Source organism: Lygodium microphyllum, chromosome 22 (genome assembly GCF_053477565.2).
Source record: "Lygodium microphyllum isolate KBCC chromosome 22, Lygodium_microphyllum_v1.1.10, whole genome shotgun sequence".
Taxonomy (NCBI): Eukaryota; Viridiplantae; Streptophyta; class Polypodiopsida; order Schizaeales; family Lygodiaceae; genus Lygodium; species Lygodium microphyllum.
The window spans coordinates 106,128,978-106,150,052 of NC_141156.1; the positions used below are offsets into that span (position 1 = coordinate 106,128,978).

The 21,075-nt window shown below is 41.8% G+C and overlaps 1 protein-coding gene across 1 annotated transcript in view; it reads left to right on the forward strand.

Annotated features, from left to right (window-relative positions):
* Window positions 1-21,075, forward strand: part of LOC148017471 (putative fucosyltransferase-like protein) — an 87,627-nt gene that overhangs the window by 65,180 nt on the left and 1,372 nt on the right. Inside the window, exon 4 of the mRNA XM_087662677.1 lies at window positions 20,931-21,035. Coding sequence (XP_087518803.1) covers window positions 20,931-21,035 — 105 coding nt within the window. The remainder of the gene's footprint in view (window positions 1-20,930; window positions 21,036-21,075) is intronic.

Genomic DNA, 21,075 nt, shown 5'->3' on the forward strand with positions numbered 1-21,075 from the left:
TAGCTGCGTTGATCACATGGGTGGGTCATAGGTGGTTCTTGTAAAGGCTCATGTTCAATGTTAAAAAAATTCCGTAAGGGGCGCTCACCTTGAGGGCCAATTTGGTGTTGTCTATTGTGTAAGAGCACTCTAGCTCTTAGGTTCTTTGTGTCATTGATTTTATTTACTGAATTGAATAGTGTGTGCACTATAAGTTTAGGTTCACTGCCCTATAGATCAGATCTACAAGCTAGTTTCATGGTTGTTGCTAGGATATCACCATCTTTCCTAAGGCGTGAGCTTTGGTTGTCTCATGGTGTGCACACAAGTTTTGGCTTGCTGTTATTTAGTGTGCAATGAGAAATTTGTGGATATTCAGCAAAGATTTCTCACAGGGAATGAGATGCAAGTGATGACAATTCAATATTCTTTGTTGAGGAGCAATCATTGCATAGTGCAGTTTCAATTGAATGTTATGTCGATGTTTAACAAGAACACACACATGCAACTACACAAGTGAATGTATCTCCTCCTAGTGGATGCAATGCTTTGGGTGCAATTGATGAATGTAGTGATAGCATTGGCACAGATTGCTCAATACCCAATATTTTCTGATGTAGTGTTTGAATCTCAAAAGTCAAAGTACAAGAAGAGGCATTTACATTCTAGACATGCTAGAAGAGCACATAGACATACGGTTGCATTCCGTTCGCAGATGGCGGATCCATATAGTACACTCCATCCAATATGGTTGAACATGTATGATTTGTCTAGTTTTTGTTTCCTTTTTTTGGGGGGGAGGGGGGGCAGGAAAGAGTTTTTGTTTTGGTGGGTAAGCTGGTGTTAAAAGAAAAGTGGTTTTTTGCGTTAAACTTTTCCCCGTTATTCTCCCTCTTTTCTCTCTCTCTTATAAGCTCCTCTACTCCTCTCTCAGATCTCCTCGATTCTCTTCTCTCTACCTTTACATCCTTCTCTTCCTCTTGTGTCTCATCCCCTATGTTTACCTCTATTTCTATTTCCTCTTCTTTCCCTTCCCCTACTTCTACCTATATTTCTATATTCTTTATCCCTATCACAATGCTTAAGTCTATTCATGAAGCCTTCGCATTGCATATAGCTCACCTTGAGCCTTAGCCTTTAGTTTCTTTTTGTATCTACTACTTTTTGTACTTATCACTTAGTATTTGTGACTTGCCATACCATGATCCATCATTGTGTTGAGCTAAAATTGCATTAGTCTGACTTAAACAACTCCAAAACATGCTTGATTAATGAAAAAACCTTATTATTTTAAAAAGAAACGCGATCCTAGAGAGTTACTATGCTCCACATGCAAAATCCTAATCTGGGTGTCCCAAACTTCATATAAATAGGCATGCAACCCACCACTCTCTCTTAATCTCGTTTTTGCAAGTTTCAGGCCATCTAGCTTCGCTGCCTACACTTTATTCGCGAAGGGCATCTCATCCAAAGCTGCCTATTGTTGTCTATATTAGACAGGCACATGTTTCCAGCCTCCATTGTGTAATTTACATTGATTTTTATTATGTTTGTTGATCAACAACATTGTATATGACTGGCGAACTACTGAACTACTACATTTGCGATCTACGACTGCTATACGGACTGCCATGTCATCATACATGCGTTTTTGCTACCGTCAACTTGCCATATCATCATCAGCTTACTGTAACGTTTCTTGCTTCTGAGGTATCTATGTTTTTAGTTTTTCTTTTTTCTCACTATCCATCTACATTAGATCTAGCTTCTAGAGCTGCATTTACTGGTGTTTAGCACATGAAGGCTGCCTTGTTGCGTTTCGGGATCCGTTCAGAGTACGACACACTCTCCAACTTATAATCTCTGCCTTGATCCTAGAGATATGAGAGTTCGAGGTTTAGTATTTACCACATAGTGTGTGTCATGAGGACGTGAATATGTGAGGTGCAAGCTACTTTTTCACAGTCGAAGACCGAAGGATCCTGTGAAAAAGATGGGCATTAAAGGCAAAAGTTGTAACAAGTTACACTTGTTAGATTCTAGGTGAATTTTGGTGTCAGTTTGCCCCTAGGACCATTAATTGGCCATTAAGTGTCAGTGGTGACACTAGGGACTAGGCATTAATTAATGGATTAATGCTTGTCCAAGGGTCAATTAATGCATGGGACCACTTTGGGTTGCAAATGGCCTAGCTAATTAATCTTTGGATGGGCAAGGTCAATTTTCTGGGCATGGATTAAGGGCTGAATTAATTTCATAATTAATTAATTCTGAAAATTAATTAAATGGTTGAAAATTGTTGAAAATGGATTAAGAAAGCTGCCACTTGGCAAAACTTTCCCATGCAAGTGGGGGAAAGGCTAAATAGGGCTGAAGGGAGAGGGAAATCTCGTTTTTTCATTTTGGAGCTGTTGGGAAGAGGTGTTGGACTGTTGCTTCCAGCTTTTGGGGCCATTTCCCAGCCATTGGAGACCATTTTGGTGATGGAGATTGCATATTCTTGACCTTGGGAAGCTGGCAATTGCTGCTGATGCACTTTCTCCTGAAGATCACAGTCTCTGATGCTCCTATTGTTGTTGGTGCATCCGTCTGGGACTAGTACAGCAGGGCAGCAGCTAATTTTGATCAGTTCTTCGCGACAAATCTCAAAAATTTCTCTCTCTACAGCATTCTATCATCTCCTTCAGCCTATGCTCAACCATTCCCAGCAATTCCCAGCCATTTAGAGGAGATTTCAGCCATTTTTGGTGGATTGATCAGTAATTTCTGTAGTAAACCCTAATTTACGGCAGAAATTAGAGTTTAGCAGCCACCTTGGGATCCGTGACAAAGATTGAAGGCTTAAGGGACTGAAATCAGTAGTTGATAATTGAAGATTATAAAGGGATTTCAAGAGCTAGCCCATCCCGAATTGATTTGGGGCAGCATTTAGCCAGCCAAGGGTCAAATTGGAGAAGAAGTCTTAGGTTATCAAGGGGCAAATGACCTAAAAGACTTGTTGGTCATTTATGACAGCAAGAGAAATTGGTTAGCAGGAGGAGATTGAAGAATCTTAAGTTGTACTCCTTCCAATTGAATGAAAGCTAAAGAAATATCGCAAGGGGCGGCAATTTTGAGGCCAACACGGTGTCTACTGTCCAAGAATGGTATGGTAAAGTGTGTATTTCATTTTATGTGCATTTATTTATTGCTATAATTAACTCTTAAATCAAGTTATCACCACCCATTCCAAGAAGGAAGGCTGGTTTCAGTGTGTTTGTTGCATGAGCATTGTATATTCAGTTGTCATTCACTTCATTATTCATTGTGGTCATTGTCTTTGAGTTATGCCAACCCTTGTCATTCACTTCATTATTCATTGTGGTCATTGTCTTTGAGTTACGCCAACCCTAACTATGCTCTGTGTTTATGAGTTTGTGCTTTGTCTTATGATGGGTTTTGTGTTTTTGCATTTAGAGCATTTCTTCATATAGTATCATAGCTAAGTTCTCTTTGAGATACCCAAGACTTTGACTGCAAGGCCTCGTCTGCAGTAGAAGGGTCAGATGACTTTGAGCACTTTCGGATTGCTTCAGTCTTCATAACTAAACATGTCGAGAAACAATCAGAAGTAGGATTTCCAACTTGCCTCTGATAGATCTCGCATGGTTCGAGAGACTTCAGGCTACCATGGAGTTTAATGACCATATGAGATTTTAGTTGCGGATTATGATCTCATTCTCATGCATAGGGCTCAACAGTAGATTGAAGGCAAGGATGAGTTTTCTCCTGTAGTTTCGATGCATAAAACTAATGGCCATGCAGTAAAGCGGAATCTCCACTAGGGACTGGCCATCCACTAGTGGAAACTGGCATGGACTATACACCACTTCCATCATTCATATTTATTCCAGTGTTAGGTATGAATATATCTATTCATGCTGATTCCTCTTTTTCTCAAGGGTTAAGAGATCCTCTTAATGAAGGGACTATCCACAATATTTTGGTTTATGAGCAATGAATAATATATTTCTTTTTGAACTCAAAAGAAGATATTCAATTGAACGCAGAAGCTGTAAGTATCCCTTCATATCCTTTTCCTTTAAATGATTTTGTTTCTCATGGTCAACTGGAGTAGGTGCATCCACATTCACATCACAATCATCTTTTCAATTTAATGCATTTAATGGCAAAAGAAAACCCACATTATTTTTTTCTTACACCAATCACAAATCCTTTTCAGCTTCCACCCATCGCACCTTCATATTCCGTTGCACCTTCTTTTTAGCCTCCATTAAGTGTACGACATGTTCCACTACCCATTACTTTGGGGGATTCCACCCACCTAGGCAAAGCCTTTAGAACCTCTCCCTTTTCCTACTCGGGCAACGTACCTGTGAAGGAGGCTAGGCCTCCACCCCACTTCCCCCTGATATTTGGAAAGGGCTTATGTGTCCCAGTGCCTCCATCTCTCCCATCGGCACCTTATGGAAGCATTCATGTTGAAACTAGCATTTCTTCTTAGATAGGGTGGTAAATAACTTAATTAAGCACTAATTACAACAAGCATAAAATTCACATAAACTGAAAATGCACACTTTACCACTTTAATCTTGGACATCGGACACCTTGTTGGCCCCAAAATTGGTGCCTCTTGTGATATTTCTTTATCTTATATTGCAAATGGAAGGAGTACATTTGAGATCTTCTGATCTTCTCTGCTAATCCAAGTGCCTCTTGCTGTCAAAACTGACCAGCAAGTCTCCAAACCAATTTGCCCCTTGGTTTGCTTGGGGATTGACCTTCACCCTGTTCCTCGAAAGACAAATTCAAGCCCAAATCTAATATTGGCTGATTGGCCTCTTGAATCTCCTTGAAATTCCTCAATTTCAGTTGCTGGAATTTAAGTCTTAGGCCTTGAATTTTGAGCATGCATCCTAAGACGGCTGTCAAAACCCTAATTTTTGTTGTAAATTAGGGTTTATAGTAGAGATTGATTGAAATCTCTTCCTTTGATGGTTCAAATTGCTGAAAAATGTTGAGATAACTTGAGAGATGGCTGGGGGATGAGAGAGAATGCTATAGAGAGAGAAATTTCAGAGTTTCATTGCGAGAAACTTTGAAAAACTACTGTTGCCATACTCAAACAACCATCGAAGCTGCCACCTTCAGCTTAGGACCATGAGAAAGGTTGCTGCCCCATCCTATATGTTGTCATTTGTACCAGAAGGACCTTGGGTTGCTCTCACATGCTCCTAGAGGTTAGTGGGCTCCAAACTGCTGTCACATGCTATAGGACTGATCCTTGGTGGCTGCAAATCACATCATTAGCCTCTTCTTGCTCTCTAACAGCCTCCTTCTCTCTCACAATGGCTGGAATAGACTTCCACAAGCCCCTAAAAACGTTTTTTATGATACAAAGATGTAAGCTTTGACTATACTTCCATCGTTGTTTTCAATTTGTGAACATGCACTAGGACATAATCTTGTAAGCTCATAAAGAGGAACAAACGGGCTTGAGAGTTGAGCCAATGGCAAAGGGCTTTATGACCCATTGTGGTTCCCACATAGGGATCCTCCATGGGATGGGGGATAGGTAGGGTAACAAGCTCCCAAAGATCGAAGGTGTCAAGTATGCATTCCACCTTATAGAACCAAAGCGAATAGTTCGAACTATTGAGCCGGTCCTCTCTAGGTAAAGAAGGGAGAATAGGCACTTGAACAGGTGGTGCCATGTTGGCAATTTAAAGCCAGTAGAAGGGGCTCTATGGGAAACATGGAGAGAGGGGGAAGGAGAAGGAGAATGGTGCTTCGAACAATGAGACCAATAACAAAATGGCTTGAAGACCTGTGTGCTTTATGATCACGCCGCCTTTCAGAGGAGTGATGAGAAATCTCTTCATTGGAGTCACCAAAGCCATTGAATTGATGATAAGACATCTTCCACACTTGCAAACATCCATCAAAATCTATGTTTTGTTGTAGATGGTCCCGAACAGTGGAAATCAGCTACACCTCTACGAAGAAAAGACAATAGATGTCCTGCCTAAGTTGTATGGATCAGTTGCATGCAGTAAATCTGCATTTTCAGCAAATAATAGATCGCTGAAATTTTGTGTTTTCAGCTTGGGGGATCTTCTCTTGATGGGGGAACTTCTGTATGATTACTTCGGCGATGATACCATGTGAGAGTGCACAATGAAAGAGCATCACAAACACGGAGAGAAAGAGAGTGAAAGATAGCAAGAGATGAAGAAATGAAATCTTCACTGATTGAAGAAGAATCCTGAATACAAAAGAGAGGACTGATCAGTCCATGTACACAGTCCAAGGCGTCAGTGAGGGCACTGGATCAGGCGGAATAATGATAACAGCATTGCCAATAGTGACGGAGATGGTGTCGGTGACGGAGATGGAGAGTATGCAGCCTGCTGTGCGCGTTGGAAAAGGTGAAGACTACAGCCACTTGACAGAGCACCTATGAGGCAAAAAGAAGAAGTGATTTGCCTAGCCCCTAGGTCAGTTATATATAGCTGAAATGCAGCAAAACTGGTTGATTGCTGCTAGAGGATGGTTGCCTGCACAGTCTGACTGTATTTAATGTAATCAGCTGCATCAAAAAACTGCAAAATGCTGACATTGCAGCGACCAGGCTGATGTGGCACTCTAGAGCAAGCACAATGCTGATGTGGCCATCTTGGGGCTGGAAGTTGACAATAAATGCATACAAAACTGTCAAAGCTCCTATGTCATTGTTAGACTTTGACGGAGCTCACAACCAGGAGGTGATAGACTACCATACAAAAATCAGGCAGGCTAATAGGTCCAATGTTCCAAGCCATGGATGGCAATGCATCAGGTGGTTTGGTATGCAAGGAACTTATTTTACTGGTTTACAGCCTTCTTTGCAGCAATTACAGGGTAATGTTTTTGGTGATGAACAACCAGGAATGCAACATGGCATGTATGGAAATATTGGCATGCAGTGAGGGTTGTGATTAGGCTTGTATGGACATGTGGGAGGCCTTGTAGGGTAGTATGGAATGCAAAGTTTAGGGGCTGGTCCTAATAACCCAAGCATGGGTGTGGCTGATGCAAATGCAGGAGTAGTACCTCTTGTGCCTTCATATTTAAAACCACTAGTTTATGACAATTTGACTTCTAAGGAAAAAGCTAACGATTACAAGGTTAAATGTAACGTTTTGCATCATTATTTGGTGAAGTTTAAGAACTATGCACCATTTAATGCGAAGTGCATGGAAGAGGGTGACTTAGCACATTCACCTCCGTTGCAGCTTTACCTTGGGGCAGTTCAGTGGGAGATAATCTTAGTTGTAGCTCCATTAGGCTTTGTAGAGTGTAGATTTGGAGCATTGCCTGATGCTCAAGAGGGGGTTAGTACTTCCACTCCTTTTGGTAAGATACACTCAAATACCTTGGTATACTTTATGTACATTTGAGGTACTATATGTTGACAGTATATCCGCTTTGGGACCTACTATGATCAGAGTTCTAGACACTATGTATATTGTTATGTAGTTACGTCTGGATGGGTGCTATGTCACTGAGTACCATATTTTTTGGGCAACTATAATTTGGATTATACTTGTGGACATGTATATGGCAGCAACAATGCACCTATTGTTTCATATCATTTTGTGTTACATCATAGTGTATTTTGTTTGGTATATAGAGTGCAGGGCACTAAATGCATGCTTGTTTACCTTAAATGGAATGCTTTTATGCTCAAGATGCGTCACTAGTGTGGATCTCTTGGGATGACCATGATTCTAAGTCTTGTGAAGTAGCATGGAACTCTAGGGATGACTATGCGCATTAGTCTTGTGAAGCAGTCGCGGCTATGGGCATTAGTCTTGTAAAGTAGCCATTATGGGTGACTAAGGCATGTAGTGGAGCATGGTGTATGTTAAAGCATTAGAGTGTGGCATGCAGATTCATGCATGGTTTTCTCTTTGGTTCTTGAAGAACAAACAAGAGATTTGAGTCATTATGATGCAACATACTTGTACGAGGTTTCTTTGTTGCTGGAGGATCATTGCTATGCTTTTTGGAATGCACTTGAGGATATTTCTTCCCTTTGCATCCTTGGCAAATGCATGTTTGCATAGAGTATGGCTTTGGGATGACCACAGGATAGAGCAAATTGCATTATGACATGAATTGTTGTTATGCAGTAAGTTAGAGCTTGCTAGAGTCTTTGTGTTCATGAACTTGAAGGCTTTAGCCATGAACTTGTATTGAGGGATTTCGCATATGTTGGTTGGCTATTTTTGTATACTTGATATATTGATCATAGGTGTGAGCTTTAAGGATGATATACAACTAACTGATAAGGGAGGGGGTGAATCTCTTGTTATGGAAGCTTGGTGTATTTGGACCTCTAGCAGGAAAATCATATGCTATGCTGAGTTTGACAGTTGAATGGGATGGATTCTTTAGAATATATGGTCATCTTCGGTGTCAAAAGAAGTTGGGGTTTGCAATTGCAAGGCATTGATGTACTTATGCTAGGGAGAAAGCAATTATGATTTTCTTTGGTCAACTTTGAGACAAGAGATGGATGCTTTTGTAAGGAATTTGCATCACTTAAATGAAGCTATTGGGTTTATTGCATCCTTTGTTTTAGGAGATAGTGAACTTTGAGACTCAATATGATCAATGTGTTAGACACACTGTTTCTTTAGTTATGCTCGGTTATTTACTAGTGCAATGAGTACCATTTTGGTGATTGTGGATTCGTACAGTTGTAATTGGTTGTATACTTATGTAGTAACCACTATCTTGGAAAAATATGCACATGGCTAGAATATGGAGTAAAAATAGTGTGTTTGTGCCAGGCATTACTGAGTTATTTAGGTCTTTTTAAATGATCATTGAGGTGATTATTTTAGCATTCTATGCTGGCTGACCTGATGCCATTTTTGGCATTATTTTTTGCTATATATTTTGGCTCCTTCCTCCACAATCAGTTAGTTATCACTTGCAGATTTGAGTGCATGCTTCGTTGGAGAGAGGGAGTCAGTGTTAGTGCCCACACAGCCAATGACTCACTGTTGTACGTGATTGGCTTGTGTTTGGTATATGGATTTCATTTCCCAAGCATATCTATGAGTTCTCCTTTGCAGTGTTGTATTTTCCATTTCCTTTCTCTTCTTTCTTGTGTTCAATAATTTATTTCAGCATTCTTTCATACGTCTATTCTTGATGCACTTCTAACATGGTATCAGATTTTAGGATGTATGTTCCTAGTGCTGTTTTCTGTCGATTGCAGGTCTTCTACTGCTGATCGCTGATTTCCCCTGATTGCTGCCACCTCCTTATAGCCTGGTGACACCTGTTTGTTGACAAATGCCCTGTTTCCTAGCCTTTGCAGGCTGCGTTTTTGGTTCAACTCTATGCATTTACATTTCCTGCTTGAGTTTCTTGCTGATTATCTGCATTTAATGAGTGACAAGTCTGTGTTTTGCTGTGCAGCTGCTGCGTTTACTGCATTTAATACTTTTCCAGGCTGGGCAATACCATTATCCGGCTTTTGACAGTGTTTGTTGGCTATAATCCATTTTTCTTTTCCTCGTTTTGCAGTCATTTTTGTGATAAGCTTGTCCTACATTGCGTGTGAAATCCAGTTAGTGCAGTCTATGATGTACTTTGGCTGTACTCTCTCTCTCTCTCTCTCTCTCTCTCTCTCTCACTTTCCTTTACTTTCTCTTCCTATCCTCTCTAGATGGCTCCCCCCTTGTCGTTCTACTGATGCCAACTTCATAGCCTAGATGACCTAACATGGAGTGCCATTATGAAAGCATGGTTTGTGCAGAAGTGGTTATGGTATGTTGTTTCTAGAGCTTTTGTGCGTCCTGAGTGCCCTACTCCTCTTCGAGCTGATTTCGATGAGGACAACATTCAAAGGCCCAGTGCTATCGCTGTGGGAAGAAGGGTCATTTATGCAAGGATTGCAATTAGTTAGCTAGCCTCGAGGAAGAAGAAGGAGAAGCAATAGGAGGATACGCCCTTCTCTATAGAGTTATCTGCCTCCTCAGACTCCAACTTGGATCCTTTGGCCAAGGTATAGAAATAGTAATCTTCTTTAGATTGTGGAAAGGGCTTGACAACCTCTTCTTCTTCTTTCTAGTGCGGGTGATGTGTCATCATCATTGTATCATCGTATTATATTAGATCACCCATAATCCGAGAGAGGGTGTTAGCAGTATAGTTAGCCCATGTGTGAGTTTGGGATGTGCTAGACATTATCAAGCTATATAGGTCTTATCTAGTGGCCATTGAGGTGATTCTTTTAGCATTTTATGCTGGCTGACTAGCATTAAATATTGTCCGACTTGATGCCATTTTTGGCATTCTTTTTCATGCCCATGTAGCTAGTGACTCAATGTTGTACACGATTGTCTCATGTTTCATATATGGATTCTATTTCCCAAGCATATCTCTAAGTTCTCCTTTGCAGTGTTCTTGTGTTTTCTCTTTCCTTTATCTTTTATCTTGTGTTTAGTAGTTTATTTCAGCATTCTATCATGCTTCCATTGCTGGCATCCACTTTTGACAAAAACATGTATGAACAATTGTACCATTGACAATTCATGTAGTAACAATAGTGTGCTTGGTTGCTGGAAAACATGTAGTAACGGCAGTATGCCTGGTTGATGGAAAACATATAGTAATGATAGTATGCCTGGTTGCTGGAAAACATGTATTAGTCATTTCGAGTGCGGTGTTGGAACTTAACTACGTGCAATTGGGGTCGGTTGCGATGTTTTGTGCTGAATATAGAAGGCAGTATGTACAAGGGGCCATGAGAAATATCCAGCTGGATTCTTTCTCAATCTGCACAAAATCAAGTGAAAGTAACCGGGGGCAGGCCAGCTATAAATAGGCCAGAAAATAATAATGAAATGCAGCAGGTTGGCTAGTCACCATGTGGTAGGCTTATTCCCCTCTTTCATCAACACCCTCACTATGGCTACATGCAATAGCATGTAAAAGGGGCTTTACCTTGTATTAGCCTTGTTTCATTATCAGTTTGAGCTCACTGCCTTTATCTTTTCTCTTTAGCATTTTTGTATTTGTGTGTTCCCTTCTTCCACTGTCATTGTAATAGTATAATGGTGGTAGTGTGTGCCCATTTGCACAACATTATCTTGTGTCTCCTTCAGTGGTAACTGCGTTGAGGAGTGTAGTGCCGATTGTAAGTACCTAATTGGAACCCAACAAGTAAACTATTAATAATATCAGATGAGATCACACAGTGAGGATTATGAATCCTCGTTTGAGTCTAGCATCTCTAGCTCTTCTGTGTTAGCATCTAGTGTGCCATGTGGCAGCCAATCAACCCGTGTTTCACCATTTTGCAGTTAGACAGCATTGCAATTGGCCATTTTGGCAGTAGGTTAACTAGATATAGTGGAGTCACCTATTTAGAGGCTTTCTCTACCATTCGCTTCCATGTTTGCTAGTTTTCAGCTTCCATTCTCCTCTCTTTCTAGCATGCATTCTCTTCCATTCGTGCCACATTCTGGCACTGTCACTGACGCAGATGAGGGTGTAGGGGGTGACTATAGCAACATTATATTTAGTCTAAGATCCGATTAGATCTGTCTCCTTCTATGTTTAGTCTCTCTCTCTTCTCTCATCTCTCTGTGTTCACGATCTGTTTCTGTAGCTCACTTTCACATGGTATTATTTGGAGAGTGCGCAATGGAAGAAAGAACTTGAACACAGAGGAAGAGAGAGAGAGAGACAATTTGCAAGAGAAGAAGAAAAGAATCCTGCATTGGACAAGAAAGAAATGCTGGATACAAAAGGAGGACGGATTAGTCCTTGCGCATAGCTCACAGTGTGAGTGAGGGCACCAGATCAAGCTAATGATGATGGCAGCACCGGAGATGGAGGAAGATGACGGACTTGGAGTGTGCACTTGCCAAGGAAGGTGATGATCTAAATGATTGCCAAGTGGGGAATGGCTATAAATAGTCCCAAAACCCCTAAATTGGCCATTTGAAATTTGGAAATGCCATAAATGTTGACTAATCAACATGTAATGCTGGTTGTGGCACAATAAATGCCTACAAAATGCTAGATGACCACCAAAAATCCAATTGGTAAGGACAATGTTTACTTGTAGGTGTGGACAGCCTGGGAAACGTAGAAATGGCACATGGAAAACATGTTGGAACCAAACAAATGAAAGAAATGCATCTAGATAGCCACTTTAGAATGAGTAGCCTCCCCAATTAAAACACATGATAGACTTGTTAGAGCTATTCTGGATGTGGCTGAAGACCAAGGAAGAAACGGATCTTGGGTGGCAAGAGGAATGCCAATGTTGATGTAGTCTGTCGATAAAGATTGTTGATGAAGAAGATTCTCACAGTCCTAGGAAACCCTCTCTAAAACACTAGGGGCTAGGAAATCCATAGCCGCATCATCGAGATCATCCCCCTTTGAAGAGGATGGGGGATACGAGGGAACTATTAGAGCAGAGGGTGGAGGATGGGAAAGAATCTATGGAAAAGATGGTGCACAAGAGGGAATGGGTGTAGCAATAGACAATTGTCTCGGAGGACTCTGCATAAGAGACAGGGAATGGAGCGTGTAAAGCCCGCTCTCTTGCCAACCTATCGCAATAATAGCCCCTGTAGAAGAATCCTCAATACAAATGGCCTGCTTGGTGAAGACAATATGGGTACCAAGCCTAGTAAGGCCATAAACTAAGAGGAGTGGAAAGCCCATGCCTGGAACACAAAGGGCCTATGAAAGGGAGCTCGAAGCACGGTCAGGAAATAAAGGCAAAGTGCAACACCACTAATAGGTACCAAAACAATGTCATCAATAGTGTGACACAACCCTTAGAAGGACATAAATCCCGCAACAAATCACCTCGTGGAGTCAATGGCTAGAAGCTCCACTATCAACCAGCCAAGGCCTCACAGAAGATAAGGCAACCATTGAAGAAGGCTTCTCCAAGTCAACAATATGAAAAAACACTTACTCATGGGTAACCGTTGTAGCAGAGGTAGAAGGCTTGGACGTTTTAGCTCCATCTTTCTCTCTCGGACGAAGGTGAGGGTACTTTCAACACTTCTCGTCTGGATGTGTCCACTTCCCACAATATGGGCATTTAGGCTTCTCTGAGTCAGAGTCACAACTTGAAGAACTCTCTTGTCTTTTGGCCTTTGACTTTCCTTCTTCTTCTTCTCCCCTCACGAACCTACAATAAAAGCTTTGGTGAAGGTGGATCCATTGGCAACCTCTCTGGTGCACTCGTCATGTTTCAAAACAAGCAGGGCAAGCTCCTCCCATAAAAGCTTCTCATAGGTCCTTGATGTAAAAAGGCTGATGTAGAAGATATCAAATCGCAGAGATGGTTGTTGAGTCAAAAGAATCATAACTGTATCCTTGGAAGAGATCATTGTGCCAAGAGACACAAGCTCATCCCTCATGTCCTCCAACCTGTTGATATGATCCTTCATGGAAGGAGAATCATCAACAGTGAGCATCGGTAATTTCTTCTCGAGAGTAATCTAGTGGGCAAATGTTTTCTGATGGTACAAAGAAGCAAGCTTTGTACATACTTTCGTTGCTTTTCACAACTTGTGTACATATACTAGGACAAAATCTTATAAGCTCATAAAGAGGAAAGATTGAGCTCTAGAGTTAGAGCCGATTCCATAAGACCGTACGATCCATTGATGATCCAACTGTGGAATTCTCCATTGGATGGGGAATGGGGTGGGTAACAAACTCCCAAAGATTGAAGATATCAAGGATACACTCCACTTTACACGACCAAAGTGAGTAGTTTGAACCATCAAGCCAATCCTCTTTGGGTAAAGAAGGGAGTATGGGTACCTGTATAGAGGGTGCCATGAATGACATACGAAGATTAGCAGAATGGGCCTGTGAAACATGGAGAGAATGGGGAGGAGAGGGATCCCATATAAACAGGCCAGGAGACCTGTGTTTGCCACGTAAACTAGCACGAAAATCTCTTTGTCTCTCAGAGGAAGGGATAGAGACCTTATCCTTTGAGTCAACAAAGAACTGGTGATGAGACATCTTCGATATCTTGCAAGAGAAACACCCACAGAAATTGCATTTGGACAAGACATGCCCTCAAACTGTGGATAACAACTAGAGAATCTTGAAGGATTCGATGTAGATGGTCTGCTTGGAGGAAAATAACAGTCCCTTGCACACAGAAAGACTGCATTTGCTGAAAACAAGGATGCAGAAACTTGTCGCCTGCGAATCTGGTAAGTCGCCTGTGCCACCAAAGTTTGCATTTGCTGATGTAGACAATAGCTGGCAGCAAAACACAGGATAAGAGGGGAGAAAACAGGCCGCTTGTAGGGGATTTGGTTGCATGACAGCAAAATGCAGGTTTGGGAGGTGTCTAGAGCAGATAGGGATGGTTGTCTACATTTTGGAGTGCTCGCCTCAGCAATAGACGGTGTGCTGTAGCTCCACAGCTCTGTGTCCTCTCTTTTGGTGATGATACCATGTGAGAGTGCGCAACAGAAGAAGGAACTCGAACACAGAGGAAGAGAGAGACAATCTGCAAGAGAAGAAGAAAAGAAACCTGCACTAAATAAGAAACAAATACTGAATAGAGGACTGATCAGTCCTTGCACACAGCCCACAGTGCCAGTGAGGGCACCAAATCAGGCTGATGACGACGGCAACACTGGAGACAGAGGGAGATGATGGAGTTAGAGTGTGCACCTTCCAAAGAAGGAAGGAGGAGGATGAGTTGAATGGCTGCCAAGTGGAGAATTACTACAAATAGCCACAAAACTAAATTGGCCGATTGAAATCTAGAAATGGCCTAAATGCTGTTTGGTACAATAAATGCATTAAAAATGCCAAATGGCCACCAAAAAATCTGATTGGTGAGGACAATGTCCGACAGGTGTGGACAGCGTGGGAAATGCAAAAATGGCCCATGGCAAGCACATTGGAATCCGACAAACAAAAGAAATGCATCCAGATAGTCACTCTAGAATGAGTAGCCTCCCCCATCAAAACACATGATAGACCTGCCAGAGCTCCAAAAGTCCTCGTTTGACTTAGACTAAGGCTCACAGGTAGGAGATGACAAGGCGTGACAAACATTATTGCTAACATTATTGTTGAGGGAGTGGAATTGGAGCTGCCCCGAAGAGGAGTCTTCATCGAATTTTTGTGATTAACCTTAGATTTCAGCAATTACAGCATTGCATGGTCTTTCTATTGTTGAGTGATTTCTAGACACAGCTTTCTAGGTTGTTGTGTCACCCCCTTTGGCCTTGAAGTCCCTTTCTACAATAGGCTGCTCTCTTCTTTCAGCCTTTGTGGCAGGTCTTGGACCTTTGGGAACCCCTTGATATTGGTAAACATAGCCTTTCTTTGTGTTTTTTTGAAGGACATTAATGGTAGACTTGTACGATTGGTAAGAATAGGCATCTAATCAGTATGATAGAGACCAGGGTAGCCATGAAACATCTTTCACTAGCCTTGCAACACGAAATGCTTAAAACATTTCAATGAAATGTGAAATGCCTTGAGTGAAACAATTGACTGAAACATGATTTTTGATGAATCTTGCATTTTTCAAGGTTTTGGCACACATTGTATAGGATACCATCCTTATATGCTATCAACTTGAATTGGAGCCTTTGAGATGTGAAAGATAAAAGCTCAACCTTAGTCTACTAGATGCATTGCCAAGGAATTGATAAAGTTGAAAAAATCTCTAATGTTTTCAACTTCAGGAACCTTATATGCGAATGCTTGATGTATATACTTGGTCTCTACTCTATTTTAATGTGCAAATGTGCAACATGCATGCATGCACAAAAAAAAAGGAAGACATCATTTGTTGACACGAAAGGATTGGCATGGTATAAATGTGCCAACTATAGCTTATTTTAAAGAAAATTGCCTTATATGTATTATTCAACCGTTTCACTTGATGTTTCACTTGGCACCTACCCAAAGGCAAAAGACATCATTTTAGGGGGTGAAATATTTTGCGAGTGAATGTTTCACGGTTACCTTGATACAGATTGTGAGGACCGCGAAAGCGACGATTGTGATTGTCAAGACTGGTATTATGGTTGTTGAGGTCAAGAGGATGGATATAAAGAACGACATTGTGTAGATTGAGAGGATCATCACGAAGACCAACAAGATTGTGATTCAGATATAGAAACATGGGATGGGGAACAAGAACAGGGTGTTGGGTTTGACTCACACCTGTGCTCACAGAGGAGTGTCGGTGATCCTCAGTAGGGCACTGGGGCACTTTTTACTCTCCTTATGAGAGGTTTTTTCCCCCAGATTTATTCTTTTTTATTTTATGTGCCTATGTTACACAGTTTGGGCGCTTATTATGTTTTATGCCTTTTGGGTGTGAACACTCTTTAGCAACCCTAAGGCTTAAGGATTGTACTTTGTACTTGCACATTATACTCTTTGATTATTGCATTGGGAGTCATGTCTTCACTCTCACACACTCTCTTCACTATCAACTGTATTCTCAGCTGGGCTTCGATCTTTGTGCATCCTCTCACCTCTCACATTTGGTATCAAAGCAGACTTTAGCAGCACCAGCCAAGCCACCATCTCTCAGTTGTCCTCAGCTACACCAAAGCGTCCAGCTCACCAGCGCCACCTGACGCCACCCGCCAGTCCCTAGCGCAACTTGCTTGCACTGGAGTTCAGACACCCCACCTGCCAGCCCTGTGGCTGCTCGTCTGCCTGCTCCTTCCATTTGTAGGCCTGTGCAGTTGCTCCCAACGCCTCTGTAAGCGCTGCCACTATAGAGCCACAGTGCCAATGCCGCCTGGGGCCCTAGTCCTGTGCGTCGCCAGCCCACCAGTCCAGCTCCCTGCGCCTCCTATAAGGTGCCTGCCCCCTGGTCAGCTCCCGCCCTAGCAACTTGGTCTGCACCACCACCAGCTGAAGGTCTGCCTTCAATCTCCTCCACTGCCAAAGCTGCTAGCTGAGCTGCTAGCTCAGCCACCCGAATCAGAGGTTAAAAGGAAAAATTTTAATTCAGATTTAATATTCTAGAAGGGGCTTTTGCCCAGGCAGCATATCTCTGTTTGTGCAAGTGTCAGGACACATTTATTGCAGAGATTTTGTGAATTTCGAATTAGAAATTTGGGGCTTTTGATGTCAACTCAGAGATTGAAAAACGTACATTAGTGACAGTCTGTAATAGACTGAATTTGTGCATTTTGGGACAAATTTTTTTGGGGCTTTTGCATTTTTTGTGCTGCTGAGCATTGTTTGTACTTTGGACAGTGTGTACATCATACAGTTTTTGACAGAGTGATTAGATTTGCTAATTACAGCAGGGTGCTTGCTGTAATTTCTGGAAATTCTCAGTTTTCCAGGTTGGTCCAGCTTGAAGTATTGCTCTTGTGCTCTTTCATCAGTGACATTTACCATAGCCAATCAGGGAGGTAATGTATTCACATATGCGTCCAAGAAGGATACGTTGGATGGTAACAACTAATCTCTATGGTCTTTTATGATGAAAAATGTGCTGATTGTGAATAATCTTTGGGATTATGTCAATGGTGAAGAAGTTCGGCCTGGAGTTGTGGTTCTTGTCACACCTCCTCCAGGAGGACGTAGACAAAGGCCTACTTAGCACACTCAGCTCGCTCCAACTCAGCCACTTTTCCAAAGGTCAGTAGCACGAAAGGCTTGGGACACATGGGATGCTTAAGCATTGTTGTTGATTGCATTAACAATTCAGCAGTCTATCATCCCACACATTCAATCTGCAGCTTCTTCACTAGAAGCATGATTGACCCTTGAGCAGATGTTTGCTGGAAAAAATGAGACACGCATCTCTTTCTTGAACAAAGAGCTTGAGACTGTAAAAATGGATGAAGATGATTCTATGCAGGATCATCTCAATAAAATTTAGGACTTGCGTGTGAGCAGCTTATGAATATAGATGAGTACTATTCGGATGTTGCACGGTTGATCTCTACTACTTTGAATTCATTGCCACCCTCTTATTTAGCCTTTCATACGGCCTTGAATCTCACCATGAGGATTTATAATTTCCCCATAGCTACTTACTTTCCTTCAATTGGTTAGTTTGCTCTTAGAGAAAGAGTAACAAGAAAGAACAATGGGGTGGATGTTATAGTCTCTGAGTAGGCTTTTATGATAAGGTAGAAGGGCGAGGGCAGCCGAGCTAAAATTACTCTGTAGAGCTCTGGGACTTCAAGTACTTCACAGAGTAGCAAAAAATAGGGGGACACGCAAGCCAAGATTTGTAAGTGCCACTATTGAAAGAAGCCAGGTTACTACATCACAAAATGTAGGAAGTGCATAGCCAAGGAGAGGGAGTCAGGGATATTTATTTCTGATGCACATTTTATTGTTACTACTGAGTCCGTATCTTTTGTTGTAGACTGTGACTATTATTTCTACACTTGCAGTTACGACTCTTCTTGGTCTGATAGAGCATTTAGCTCTACTTAGGATGCGAGCACTTGGTTCTTTGATAGTGGTGTTTCGAGGCATATCACATCTTGTAGGGATTTGTTTTCCTTAATTATTGCAGCTCCTGTTGGCAAGTTCGTGTAGTGTGCCAACAATGTATCATACCGTGTTAGAGGTATTAGGGAGATTGTGTTGACAGCCATTGATGACTTTATTCTACGTTTGCAAGATGCATTATTTGTGCCAGGTATTAAGAAGAATTTGTTGTCTATTTCTTCTTTGGTAAAGTGTGATCGCAAGTCACATTTGATGATGATAGATGTATGGTCAGAGATAAAGAACATATGACTTTGGTTTTGACTGGCACTTTATGTAATGGATTATATAAGTTAGATGCTTATTCAGTTGATCAGTTGGTCTAGCATCTACTCTTACTTCTGCTATGTCGTAAGTAGAGTTATGATATGCTTGCATGGGGCATGTAAACTATGGCAACTTAATTTTTATGCAGTGTACATAGATGCTTGATGGCTTACCTCTCTTGGAGAGACTTCCTGAGCATGTATGTGAGGGATGCATTTTGGAAAAAATGCATTGTTTTCATTTCCTCATGATGTTACTTTTAGAATAATTGCCAAATTACAGATTGTGTAGACGGATGTATATGGCCCTATGCGAACAAAGTCATTGGGTGGTTGTTACTATTTTTTCACTTTCATTGATGACTTAACTCGTTTTTGTTGGGTCTACTCTTTGGTGAAATAGTGAGAGGTGTATGATGCATTTTTTGCTTTTGTAGCACTTGCTAAAAATCAATTTGGCTGTAGGGTTAAGACTCTCCATTCGGACCAAGAAGGGGAATACATGTCCTCTATGCTGAATAAAATTTTGAAGCAGAAAGGCATTGTCCATTAGCACACTATTGCATGTACTCCACAATAGAATGGGGTTGTTGAGAGAAAGAATGGGTCACTCATGGAGATGGCTAGATGTATGTTGAAAGAAAAGAGTTTGCCACATAGTTTTTGGATGGAAGTAGTTATGCGTGCTTGCCATGTTTTGAATAGGTGCCCTACCAAGGCATTAAAGAATGTCACACCTTTTGAGGCTTGGAATAGCTAGAAACCTTTTGTTGGACATTTTCACTCTTTTGGGTGTCTTGTGTACGCTCACATTCCCAAGGTACTAAGAAAAAAGTTGGACAACAAGGTTGTTAAATGCATTTTTGTGGGGTACAACAAGTGAGAGTTGCTTTGCAGAAAACACAAGTCATATAGAGCTTGGTTTTGCAGCAAGCGTGATGGGCTGCCTACAAAGAATGCAGGCGTGTATAGTGCTACCCAGCTTGGTAGGGGCCGCCTAGGGGCAAAACACAAATTTGCCTTGGTAAATGCAACATAAAAGGGCTGGAAACAAGCCATCATGCCCTTTTTGACTCCAAATGCAAGGTTTGCAGCATGTGGGGATGACGCTTGGCAAGTTTTGTCACGGACTGCACGCTTCTCTTCAAGATCATTGGCTCCCGCGTGTGGCTTTGATACCATGTGAGAATGCGGAATGGAAAGAGGAAAGTGAACATGGAGAGGGGACAGAGAGAGTGCAAGAGAGAGAAGGAACAATGTGATTGCAATGGCTGAAGACACAAGGCTGCAACAATCAGCCCCAACACATAGCTCTACGTGTTAGTATGGGTGCTAGATGATAGCAAGGGGAAGAGAGAATGAAGAGGGCCGGTTGATCATGAAGGATCAATGATGGATAATGAAATGCACTAAGGTGCCCTCCATCTTAAGTGTCTAAAACACAAAATGACAGACAAATACAATATCAGAGCTCCTAATGTCCTTATTTGACTCATACTGAGGCTCACAGGCAAGAGATGACCACACAAGACGCACACGATTGCTAACAGTGAATGCCACCCATTTGTCCCCTTGCCATCCACTTTCCCATCCTGGATAGGGGATGTGTTCTCTAGCTGTTTCTAGCCGACCCCTTGTCATAGATTTGTCCCATTTCCCATTTTTAACACGAGTAATGTGCCCCCCTCGCCATTCCCTAGCCGTCCCCTTGTTAGGGATGGAACAAGGGATGTCCCTTGAATTTGCAATGTGACCCCGAGCTAGTTTGTTTCGGGATGATTTTTCAATGACTTGGGAGCCCATTTCCTTTCTTCCCTATCACTATGAATATGGACCGTTTGTTGACCATGACGGGCCTCCTTCCCACTCACCATCCCTTGGAGTTTGAGAGAGAGAGAGAGAGAGAGAGAGAGAGAGAGAGAGAGTGGGGGGGGGGGGGGGTGGGTGTCTAGAAGGCCATTTGCAAATTTTTCAATTCATTAATTTAAACTTCTTCACAGAGAGAGAGAGAGAGAGAGAGAGAGAGAGAGAGAGAGCGCTTTACAGAGAAAAAAAAGAGAGAGAGGGGGCACTCACACATTAAAAAAAAAGAGAGAGGGGGCACTCACTCTTTTAATGTGAAGGTAACAGTAAATAAACTGGATGCTTTACGGGATTACAAATTCAGTCTGGCTTTTGAAAACTCGAATGAGGAAGATTATGTGACAGAGAAATTCTGGCAGTCACTTGTGGCAGGTAAACTCTCAAGTTTCTGTTTTTTGCTTGTCTTACATGT